At 44.1% G+C, this 12846-nt stretch overlaps 1 protein-coding gene across 5 annotated transcripts in view; it reads right to left on the reverse strand.

Annotated features, from left to right (window-relative positions):
* The window catches only part of ZBTB5 (zinc finger and BTB domain containing 5), a 21195-nt gene continuing 8349 nt past the window's right edge, over nt 1-12846 (reverse strand). For 2 of the 5 annotated variants that reach the window (XM_080638196.1, XM_080638197.1), the window contains exons 2-4: nt 9685-9932; nt 8278-8567; nt 1-3373 (exon numbers count right to left, since the gene is read on the reverse strand). In XM_080638196.1, coding sequence (XP_080494322.1) covers nt 1345-3369 — 2025 coding nt within the window. In that variant the 5' untranslated portion in view covers nt 3370-3373; nt 8278-8567; nt 9685-9932 and the 3' untranslated portion in view covers nt 1-1344. Of the gene's footprint in view, nt 3374-6978; nt 7046-7181; nt 7198-7509; nt 7636-8277; nt 8568-9684; nt 9933-12846 lie in introns of those variants that run through there. The other 3 variants (XM_080638198.1, XM_080638199.1, XM_080638200.1) reach the window with 3 other exon arrangements.

A 12846-nucleotide genomic window follows, 5' to 3' on the forward strand; every position in this document is an offset into this window, starting at 1 on the left:
TTGAAGAATAATGATCACTGAATTTCTGCTATACAAAGTGTACAGTGCTATTTTTTAAAATTAAATTTACATTAGTTTTTTTTTTATAAATGTATGTGGGAAAGTACATTTTTAACACTGCTTTAACAGGAAGGACTAGATTTGACAACTACATTTTATAAAGACATAAATAAATATGGCAGATGAGGATTATCCCTGACTGGTCTGACCTGAGGAACAATCCACAATTGTGAAGGAAAGTAAGTAAGTGTACAGAGGAGGAAATTAAAGCCTAAAGATATGAGTGTCAGAAAAAAACAGTACGTTTCTGCACTAACAGGGATCAGATTGACTATCAGCATCTGGAAACAGCAAGAGACTATCTTACACAGTAAAAAAGCCATCACAAATTCTCTCTCTCCTTCAAAATAACAAAGCAGACAAAGACAAGCTCTTTTCAGACTTCTGTGTATATAGAATTTTAACATAGGAGATACAAATTGGTTAAAATACTGCTAAGAATAGCACAAACAAGAAACAGTACTTCACTTATCACTTACTACAAGTTTCTACAGAAAAAATCAAACATCCAAATCTTGCTGTATTCAAATCATATACACATCTGGCAGTCCAAAAGTTACTTGTCTTGGATTTAATTTAAGCACCTTTGTTACACAGTGCCCTTTATTACAAAACAGCCAAACATACATTCATGACCCTAAAACTATTCTTATAATTAGCATATTTTAAAGCATTATGTCAGACAGGTGCATCCAAAGTTTTCTCTTTTCAAGATATGTGGTCTGCATTAGTTACAGTAAACAGTGCTTGCATTACTGTCCACACATAATGCAACAACTTGGTTTACAGGTCATTTATTTAAATGCTTGAAGTTCTACAAAATACTTTAGGGGGGGAAAAATTTAAAAAAAGAAAAGAAAAAAAGAGGAAATTTGCACTTCAGTTTCTCATTCTTGAAACATGCTACTTCTTGAGATAACTATGCTCTCCCTCCTCTGCCCTGCAAAGGAACTGCTGAGCTTTATTGATTTTATCCCCATCAGCCCAAGGCCTGAATGTACATCACTGTAATCACACATGTACAGTGTGACTTCTGATGATCCTCAAGTTCTCCGCTTCCAGCTGTTTAAGCCTCACAACACCCCTGTGAGGTAGGTACAGTAATATCCCCAATTTATAGAACCAAGACTTTTGTGTGTGTGGCACAATCATATGTTGTGTTCACTGACTGACCAGAGCAGCTTCTAAGCCTGCAGCCTTCAACAAAACAGTGTTCATGTTCAGGTACTTCAGGGAGCTAGATGTCTGCACTGGCATGCTCCTTCAGGCCTGGAGTGGATAAGGTTAAAGCAAAGTGCTAGGCAGATTGCTGCTCTGCCACCTCAGGCAGGTTGTCTTGGAGTGTTTGTACAGGTGACTGGACTGGCTGAACCGCTTGCCACACTTGAGGCAGGCATAAGGCTTTTCTCCCGTGTGCACACGGATGTGTTTCTTGCAGTCTGTCAATGTCAAAAACGTCTTGCAGCAGATCTTGCATGCATACTTGCGTGCACCTTCTACAACCAAGACGTTGTGCTCCGATAAGGCCTTCTTGCATTTTGAAAGGACATCTGCAGATGCTCGTGTCAGCTGTGGTGGACCAGGTTGCGATGGATGCCCATTTTCAAAAGAAGTGGTCCCATTCATGATCAGCTGGGAACTGGATGAGTTATCTTGCATCTGGGAGCTCCTGACAGAGGTCACCACAGGCATTTTGGGGGCTATGCGTCGGTAGCCAGGAAAGCTGCTAGCTCCACCTCTTACTGAGCCCATCATTGCCCTTGACAGGGAGTGCAAGCCTAAGCCCGACCGCGGAAAATCCATGCCAAACTGCTCTGCTGCACGGTACCCAGAAGTCTGTACACAGGGGAGACCCATCACATCCTGCATTGGTCTAACAAAATGAGAATCTGCAGGCTCACTAAATGGATTCTCAACATGAGAGACAGTGGCAGATGAATGGCCAACAGCAGGCCCTGACTCTGGACTCATTAGGTAAGAGGCATCACTGTCCATTCTGCAGTCACTGGTGGTATTTGGAATATTGTCATCGCTGTTTTGATTGGCACTGAAACCACCACTTCTACTTTTATTTAGAAAACTTGAGATACTGAAGGTAGACTTGTGTTCCAGGTTATTTGATACCTCCATGATATGGATGTCTCCCACCCTATCAGTAGTGGATTGTGGGTCAGAAAAGCTACGATCACTGCTCTCAGGACTCAGTTCTATCTTCTCTGCACTCACTACACCTCCTTCCACTTCAACAGACTCACTCCCCTCCGCTTGTGAAGTGACATCACTCACCTCATCTTGAGGCTCCGGGGAACTCAAGGGCTCAGACTTCACCACCACCCTCATGTGCTCTTTTTCATTCAGGCTGACCTCTGGATTCTCACATGGGAAGTTGTTCTTCTCAGAAGCAGCCTCCTGGTCAAAGTTGGTTTCCACTTGTGTTGCCTGGGATGCCATAGACATCTGTGAAATGTTTCCTCCGCTGTTGTCAGACTGGCTGGGCACCTGAGCATCTTCCTGAGTACTGAAAGACTGATCAAACAAAATAGTATTATCCTCCTGGTTATCAGCCACAGCATCAGGCTTAGAGTTGTCCACAATCTTCAGTGAATCCGGTGAGAAGAAATCTTCCCGTGAATGAACTACTGACTGCCCGCTCTCTGTAGTCACATCAGAAACAGACTCATCCATGGTAGGCCTAATGCGCTGCCTGGCCCGATCTTCAGAAGACTGTTTACGTTTGTGGAGACGACGGATAGGGAAAGTAGTGCGCTGTTCAATGTTACTTCTCATAGAGGAGCCCATAGTATTTGGTTGTTCCTCTGTGCTCTGAGTAGAATTTAAGGCAGAGCTGACAATGCTCAGTCCAAGCTGCTGCAGCATGAAAGACCTCTGCATGCGTGCATTTTGCTCTTGAACTCTATCACTTGGTGGAGACATTGGCAGTGTCCTGGTAGTTAGGTAGTGCTTGCATGCTTTAACAACAGAATTCAAATGTAAGTGAGAAGCAGCCAGCAAGACATCCATAACATTGCTCTCCCCAAGCATTAGTGTGGAAGTATACATCATGTCTATCAGAGCAGCAAAAGCTTCTGCTGTCACCACTTCGCTGTCCAGCTGAATCATATTCATAGTCTGATCTCCTTCTGCTACAGTAAACAGAGCTCGGAAATGTGTGCTACATGCTGCCAAAACAGAGCGATGGGCTTTGAAATGCCTGTTTCCCACCACAATGACACAGTCACAAAGCTGGCCATGAAGCCTCTGGTAGTTGAGCTGCTGAAAGATTTGCTCAAAATGTCCTGGAAAATCCATGATCCTGTAAAACAGAACAGAAGAAACTATAATATTAAAAATGGTTGAAGTCCTATTCAGACCACAGCCAAACTGGGCTTAACAATGCAAGATGGCAGCTGAAACACAGATGAACAATAACTAATCTTAATTTACCACTGCCACATTGGTACTGCATCAAAGTTGGCAATCTTGCAGGGGCAGACTAGGAATAAGGATATACAGGTTCTGCCACGGAGCTGACCTAGAGTAACAGCCGCCTCAGCATCATACATGTCATGGGCAGCTCTGCTGCAAACTGCGTAACACAGGTCATTTCACCTCCCTTAGCTCCTGTCCAAACTAAAACGCACTCTTCAGTAAAACATTTAATCCTGGTTCTTAAAAAAATCTGTGAATAATCTACTGCAGCCTTGGATAACGTCCTGCTGAGAAGTCTGAACTTTAATTCTCATCTCATTTAATCCAGCTTCACCTTCTGCAAATGACTGTGCAGAACTGACATTCAGGTATCTGCTTTCAACATAGAAACACAGAAAAAAAGAGTTCACGGAAACGAAGGGAGACACTTCTGCATCAGGACAAGTGGTCAGCTCTTATCTCAAGCTGCCATCTTTAGCTATCAGAAGTGCAATACGGTTCTGTTATTTAGTATAGTTTATCAGCTGGAATGCACTGAAAGTCCTCTGTTTTTCCTACAAAACAAATGAAATGGCAGTAGGATAGAAGATTCTGACAACATTAACAGCCATCACCATGCTTGCTATTCCTTGCAAACCTTCTTGGTCCATAAGGAAGTTATACAAAGCTTTTGACAAAATGATGGACTAATCAACATGGACTAAACAACTAGACAAACTCAGGGGTGTTTTCTTCTTAAATTTCCATTAACAGAACATAAGTCAAATCTTAGTAGACTCACATTAAGACTAAATAAGTGACTTCTAGTGATATTTTTTCTCATGACGAGTCAACAAAATGTAAGATTTAGGAAACAGAAAGGTTGCACGTATAGGGCATACACACACACATTTTTGTGTTCATATTTATTTTTCAATAGCAATACCACAGTATCATGTGACACAAGATGACTGTAAATTAGCTAAATAAAAGGTCAGGCAGAAAGAATTACGCTTTTGAAATGGGATCAAATATGAGTGTACCTTTTTAGCAATTCTGTCCTCAAATGTACACGTTGTGAACAAAACATATTTGCATTTGCATATATGCACAGTCATAAGCTATGTGAGTAAACTGCATACAAAGCTTCCCATAGTCACATTTGACTCAAACTCTTTGCAGGTGTTTCACTTTACATATCGACTTTGCTCAGAAGGTCGCTAGGCCAGGGGCAGTGGCTGCTAGTACACATATTCATTCAGAGGAAAATGGGTACAGCAGTTATTGTTGATTGTTAATTACTATGCAATTTTGTTCACCTGGATGGACACAGATTAACTATTTACTTAGAAGGATCAGCAGAAAAAGCAAAATCTCAGAGCAACTCCTGAGATCACAGGCATGGAGCAACAGCAGCACATGGCCACAAAGGTTCCCTCAGCCTGCAGAAGCCCACAAACACCAGCAGCTCAAAGCTCTGTGCTCTCCTTTACTGAAGGCAAAAGGCAGTAAGGAAGGGAGGACAGATCAGGGACTACCAACTTCGAGACACATACTGCTGTAAGACTGTGCTGGTTAAGGGTCAGAAAGACAAACAATGCACTGAAGACTACTGATGGATTTACACACTTATGTATATGTAAGCAGGCAACTGTGGAATTAGAAGGATCTGTGGGTTTCCAGCAGCAACTTGGCTCCTACAAGGAAAGTACCTCTGCAATGCTCTCCAGCCTTGGATTATCACTAATCATCATTATCATTATCATAATTATCACTGTCAGGGGAAAGTTGAAAGGTTCTTGATCCTCTTTTATTAAGAACATACTTCTTTTGAACTCATTTGGAAGTTATTCTGCCAGCAGCATGAGATTAGGTTTCTCAGTCACACCATCCACTGGCAGAATTGAACAAGCACAAGCTGAATACGTGCTGGTCCCATCCAGCAAAGGGACAAAGCTAGCCCCTCCCCCCTTTTCTATTAGTCCCACAGCTATAAACCATGTTGGACTTAAATACTAGTATCCTCAGTCAAAACTTGCCAGCATCTCCAATAGCTGCAGAAGAAGTGGGCAGAGAACCATGCTAAATAACAAAGTTTTGTGTTGCCAGGAGAGGTGGCTACAGACAGCTGTCCTGCAGGAAAGACTTACAGATACTCTCCAGTTTTAAGCCTGTCTGGAGGCTACTATGGACACTAGTGTGTGGTGAACAGCTGCCATTTTCTGATTCCCAGGCTTACGAAACGCCTTAGGGCAACCTGGACAAACAAAGGGACTTGCTCAAGTTTGCGGCTTTTGCGGTACTTGACTAACATCAGGCTATATAAAATTAATGGAACTGGTAGTATAGTAGGTGAAGAGATCTGAATTCGTGCCAGAAGAGATGGCAAACTAACATAAAACACAAAGACTAAAACCATTAGGTCACAAAAGATGTCACAGAATGGCCCCAGACTGCCTCAACTGTCAGGCTGGAGCTACCGCAAAAGTAGCTACTGTTCCCCAGCTGAGAGGCAGCTGGCATTCACCTACCTCCTCCATCTGTAATGGGACACAACATATATTTCGCAGGTCTTTGCTGGAAAAGGGATTTCATGACACAGTCCACTGGACAAAGAACCTTTGCCCTCTCCAACGGATACAGATTCACAAAGAACTTCAGTTTTACCTAAACACTGAAAAGCTGGAATTTCTGCTGGCAAGTTATCTGCTGCCTTCAACTGTCATTGTTTCCTGAATATTTTAGAAAGAAGAAATAAATAAATGACACTTTATGTCTTCCAGCAATGGACAGGGTCCAGGCTTACTAGTGGCATCAAAAATCCACCAACTTGGCAGCACTAAGACTATGATGCCTGAAATAACACCATAATGAGATTTAATTAAGTACTGTGGCACAGTACTCCCTTATCACTATGAAGCTGTGTAATAAACCAGAAGAATTTGGGTTTGACACTTTATTTTTTAAATAATAGGAATGCAGATAATACCTGAGTTTATCTCTTTTTAACTACCAATGCATATTTGACAGTAAAAATAAGATAACATTTTCAAACTAAAAAACATTAAACAAGACAAACTTTGTAATTGTACAGGTTTTATTTCGACACATTTCCTCTGGGAGAAGCGTTAAGACAAGGGAAAGGGAGGAAATACTTGCTGGTGCCCTCCTGGAGGAAGGAGGAACCAAAGAGCAGACCCTGAAACTCACTGATCTCCAGCAGCCAGCCAAAAGGAAGACTGGGGAGCCTGTTGTGACAAGAAACACAAGTCCTGGCAAGAAGTGTCTGGAATGTGGCAGAGGCCAGGACGGCTTCCCGAGTACTGCTGCTAACACTGGTGTCTGCCTCTGCTGCCCAGCACACCTGGTTAAACTTATGCCTTCCTTTGTTCCAGCAAGCACCATGCACAGACAATCGTCTCTGTCAGGAAAGGTCCCCTCCAGTCAGCCATCTCTGCAAAGTTGAGAGGGGACTGCCAAATAATTGTTTATTTATCTTCTTTTGCTCACCTCCAAGATGGGCCAGGTGTTATACCAGAGATAACAGTCTGTTCTTGATTTCATGGGACTAAAAGATCTAGGGGGAATTTTGAGAGGAGATTGGTGAGGCTGGTGGGTGCAACAGTTGCCAGAGTAACAAAGAAACTCTTGCTCCTTTTAGACTACCATCACTAAGCATCAGTGTGCTCTTGGGGGGCTAGATGCTGGCTGACCTTTTTTTCCACCTTGCTTCCCAGTCAAGACTGACAGCTCCAAGGAACAGTTGTGTAGCTATACGCAGGGCTCATCTACACAGCGTACAATGCTACAGCCCGCTTGGCAGACGCCCTGGAAAACACCAGACACCCACCACACCAGGAGAGGCAAGGGATCTCCTTTCCTTCGGGGCTAGAACTGGAGGGCACTGTAGTTTTAACTATAGTGACTTTCCAAAATGCAGCAGTGCTGAACCATTAGCACCACCACCTACAAGGGCCAGTAAGATAGGAGCACTTTGCTGTGCCCCATCTGCATCTGAGAATGAAATCATTCCACTTGTACCTTCACTGCAGAAAGCACAGGCCCAGTAGAGGCTGCTCCAGCTTCAAAGGTCATTAGAAGCAAGCTGTTCATAAGCACTCAAGCAGTTCCCAGTCTGTGTACTGCTTTATGCCATTTTAGGAAACACTGTAGAAGACAAAATACTTGAGAGCTCATGCATTGCCCTTATCAAGCCAATCCCAGGGGGTGGCATTCCTCAGAAGGCTGTATAATAATGCATTCCAACCAATGCACAGAGAAGGCTGGAGGTGTGAAACACCAAGCAACGTGAGGACAGGATTTCACATCAGTAAAAACACAGAGGGACTCCAGAAAGGAAGACAGGCTACAGGGATGGTCCAAGGTATTTCTGCCCAGGCAGGAATATATATCTGAACCAGAGACAACAGTCAGAACTTGTGTGACCAGTAATTTGGGATTTCAGAGTTCACAAGAGAGTCCTTCCCTAGAGTCACCAAAACTGACTGCATCCTTCATGCATTTGAAATAATACAAACCCCAGTTTTGCTTCAATTAACATTAATTTGGCTTGGTATTCAACTTCTACTACCCCATAAAGGCTGAAGTCCTTGAATCAGAATCAACAAACAGACCCCACAAATGAAGTTGAGATCTTGTACAAGATCAACTGAAAATTATAAACCAGATTTGATTTGTATATATCATATACTATCCAGATACCACATTTGGTGAGATATCAGCTACTCCAGCTTACTAAATACATGCAAGGCATTTATGTCATTATCAAAATATGTATGAGTGGCATACTTCAGGATACACCCATTCTGTCTGCCTTCTGCTCCTGTTCCACTGATACCTCACCCTTCAGCAACAGTTGGCTGTAAAAACACCGCTGAAACAGTGATAGGCTGCACATCTCATCATTCTCCTGTCAAGCGACCCAACATCTCCAGCACACGATGGGTGGTATCCCATGACATGGTGTGCAAATGCCTACTCAGATGAAGTACAGAGATGTTCCCAACTGAGTAGCGAGTGGTTTCATCAGTCAGTCTTTGCAGCCTTCAGAAGGCTCACAGCCAGCTCCAGTTCATATCCTGGGGACACAGGGAAAGTCAGATGAAACATTCTGATGAATCAGACCCAGTCTGTCAGACTCAGGGGAAGCATCAGTGGTGCAAACAGCACACACTGAGTCCAGCGGCCTTTTGAAGAGCATCAGGAAAGGGAACAGCTTAGTTTCATAACTGAACAAATGACCACAATTGAAAAGAAGCTATACCAAATTGTTTGGTATAATATTGTTCTAGTAAAACTATAATTTGTTTAGTAAAACTATACAAATATACTATACTTCTTTAGCAAATACTGTAATTGTTCAGTAAAACTATACAAATAGTTTTACCAATAAGTAAAAATAGTCAGAGCCATAAAAATTTTAAGAGCAAGCCATGAAAAAACATCTAGCAAAATAGTTTAGTGGAAGGCATCCTGGTCTGCAGCAGGTGAGATTGGAACTACATGGTCTTTAAGGTCTCTTCTAACCCAAACCATTCTATGATTCTGTGAAATCCTGACCGCAATACAAACCTTCTGCCTGTCCCTCAACTAAGGTCTATGAGATGAAACCAGCAGGGTAAGAACCAAAGAAATACTCCTTTACATAATGCAGTTAAGCTACAGAACTCCTTGCCATGGGCAAGTACATGTGAATTCAATAGCAATTATGTAGATGCATTGAAGAATAACCAACTGAGAGCTATTAAATATTCAGATGCCACCTCTACCTAAGGAAGTCACTAAACCACAAGTCACTGGAGGCACAGGTTTATATACACTTACCTTTCTGGCTTTATATTTTACAGCTTGCTTTGTTATTTCTAAAGAGTTTTAGGAGAGAACTAAGGGGGGTTTTTAAATGTAAGAATAATTTGGTAAAAATTAATAAGGAAACATTTTCTACCTAGCATTTTGATTATGCACTTAAAAAGGTACTTAGCCCTTGAATAAAAAAAATATGCTCAGGATATATTTAAATACTTAACTTGCCTCTTCACTGCTAGAGGAAAATATACCAACAGTCCACGAGAGGTGAGGCTGCTGCTGTTGCTAAATGTCCACAGATTGCAGCAGAAAAGTTGGAGAAGATGTATTCCCAGCAGGCACAAATGCATGGAGCATATGTATACACTACGAGAGACACTCAGCACTCACACACAGGTAGCACCAAAGGCCTCATCCTGCTCTCCTCTCTGGCTGGAGGACACATGCAGGCAAGACTCCTCCAGCAGGTGGCCCTCCCAGTAGCTGTCCTGTGGGTCCCAGTCTCCCCATTCCTAGTCTGCATGCATACAAGTCCCTAGGCCACAGCCTGTCTCCAGTTGCCGGTAGACTGTCACAGGTACACAGAAACAATCTTGTAGATACAGGTGTCGTCACACCCAGAGCTGCCCTTACAGACCCTGTAACGGATGGGAACATAACTGAGAGTTGATTCCCTCTCATGATCATGAGAAGCATTAACGAAGCAGGTTTTTACAAAGTGTATTTGAGAAAGTATATATATTTTTATCCATTATGACTATTTGTTGGAAAGAGGCAGGAAAACATGCATGCAGCTGTTCTATGACCATCACATTTGGCCATGCCAGAGGGCCTGGCCAATGCTTTTGGTGTGGCCAACAGTGAGAAGGTGAGAAACTACACAGCCTCACGAGTAAAAAATTATAGATCTAGCATAAAGCCAGCTGTGTTTCTGAGAAAAAAAGCAGGTTTCTGAAGCCTCACCTATAGATGGACGCACTGTGTGGGAGTTTTCCCAGTTACCTGAGACTCCCAGCACCACCTGCAATGGGGCTTCCCAGCTTGAAGTGTGAGCACAGATGATGATTTGGTGGTAACTGGCAATGTATTTCTTCTTAATCTCTCTTCTCTCTATGCAGTAATGATTTGATGCATTGCTAATTTTCCTCCGTGCTATACATACATACGGATATCTCTGATTCACAGAATCACAGAGTATCAGGAATTGGAAAGGACCTCAAAAGATCATCTAGTCCAATCCCCCTGCCAGAGCAGGAACACCTAGATGAGGTTACACAGGAATGTGTCCCCAGGCGGGTTTTGAATGTCTCCAGAGAAGGAGACTCCACAACCTCCCTGGGCAGCCTGTTCCAGTGTTCTGTTACCCTCACTGAGAAGAAGTTCCTTCTCAAATTTAAGTGGAACCTTTTGTGTTCCAGTTTGAGCCCACTACCCCTTGTCTTACCATTGGTTGTCACCGAGAAGAGCCTGGCTCCATCCTCGTGACACCCACCCTGTATATATTTATAAACGTTAATGAGGTCACCCCTCAGTCTCCTCTTTTCCAAACTAAAGAGACCCAGCTCCCTCAGCCTTTCCTCATAAGGGAGATGCTCCACTCCCTTAATCATCTTTGTTGCCCTGCGTTGGACTCTCTCCAGCAGGTCCCTGTCCTTCTTGAACTGAGGGGCCCAGAACTGGGCACAATATTCCAGATGTGGTCTCACCAGGGCAGAGTAGAGGGGAAGGAGAACCTCTCTTGACCTACTGACCACCCCCTTCTAATACACCCCAGGATGCCATTGGCCTTCCTGGCCACAAGGGCACAGTGCTGGCTCATGGCCATCCTCCTATCCACCAGGACCCCCAGGTCCCTTTCCCCTCCACTGCTCTCTAATAGGTTATTCCCCAACCTGTACTGGAACCTGGGGTTGTTCCTACCCAGATGTAACACTCTACACTTCCCCTTGTTATATTTCATTACATTTTTCACAGCCCAACTCTCCAGCCTGTCCAGGTCTCGCTGGATGGCAGCACAGCCTTCTGGCGTGTCAACCACTCCTCCCAGCTTAGTGTCATCAGCAAACTTGCTGATAGTACACTCAATTCCCTCATCCGGGTCATTGATCAAGATATTGAATAATACTGGCCCCAGCACTCACCCTTGAGGCACTCCACTAGATACCGGCCTCCAACTAGACTCCGCCCCATTGACCACAACTCTCTGGCTTCTCTCCTTCAGCCAGTTCACAGTCCACCTCACTACCTGATCATCCAGTCCACACTTCCTCAGTTTAGCTGTGAGGATGCTGTGGGAGACTGTGTCAAACGCTTTACTGAAGTCAAGGTAGACCGCATCCACTGCTCTCCCATAAGCCAACCACCTTGTTATGTCTTCATAAAAGGCTATGAGGTTGGTCAAGCACGACTTCCCCTTGGTGAAGCCATGTTGACTGCCCCTAATGACCCTCTTATCATTGATATGCCTTGAGATGGCACCAAGGATAAGGTGTTCCATCACTTTCCCAGGGATGGAGGTGAGGCTGTCCGGTCTATAGTTACCTGGGTCCTCCTTCTTGCCCTTTTTGAAGACTGGAGTGACATTTGCTTTCCTCCAGTCCTCAGGCACCTCTCCCGTTTCCCAAGACTTGGTAAAGATGATGGAGAGTGGTCTAGCAATGACTTCAGCCAGCTCCCTCAGTACCCAGGGGTGCATCCCATCTGGACCCATGGATTTATGGATGTCCAGATTGCTTAATTGCTCCCTAACCCAGTCCTCATCAACTAAGGCAAACTCCTCCAATTTCCTGACTTCCTCTGGGTCCTCAGGGGTACAGGGCTCCTCAGGACAGCCTCCAACAGAGTAGACAGAGACAAAGAAGGCATTCAGCAACTCTGCCTTCTCTGTATCTTCTGTCACCAGGGCACCCACCCCATTCATCAGTGGGCCTACATTGCCTCTGGTGTTGGTTTTATCTGCCATGTATTTGAAAAAGCTCTTTCTGTTGTCCTTGACCCCTCTTGCCAGGTTTAATTCTAAGGAGGCCTTAGCTTTCCTAGTTGCCTCCCTACATCCTCTGACAACAGCCTTATATTCTTCCCAAGTGGCCAGCCCCTCCTTCCATGACCTGTAAACTCTCCTCTTCCATTTGAGCTTACCCAGCAGTTCCTTGTCTAACCACGCAGGTATCCTGGCTCCCTTCCTTCACTTCCTACATGTCGGGATGCTCCGATCTTGAGCTTGGTAGAAGCAGTCCTTGAATGCTAGCCAACTATCTTGGGCCCCTTTACCTTCGAGCAGCCTTGCCCATGGGATTTCCCCCAGCAATTGTTTGAAAAGACCAAAGTTTGCCCTCCTGAAGTCCAGGGTTGCAATTCTCCTTGCTGTTCTGTTCATGCTGCACGAGATCTCAAACTCCACCATTTCATGGTCGCTACAACTGAGGCAGCCCTCAACCTTTACTGCTTCAACTAGACCCTCCTTGTTAGTCAGGATGAGATCCAGCAGTGCTCCTCTCCTAGTCAGTTCCTCCACCATTTGCATCAGAAAGTTATCGTCAATGCACTGGAGGA

Source organism: Psittacula echo (genome assembly GCF_963264785.1).
Source record: "Psittacula echo genome assembly, chromosome: Z".
Classification (NCBI taxonomy): Eukaryota; Metazoa; Chordata; class Aves; order Psittaciformes; family Psittacidae; genus Psittacula; species Psittacula echo.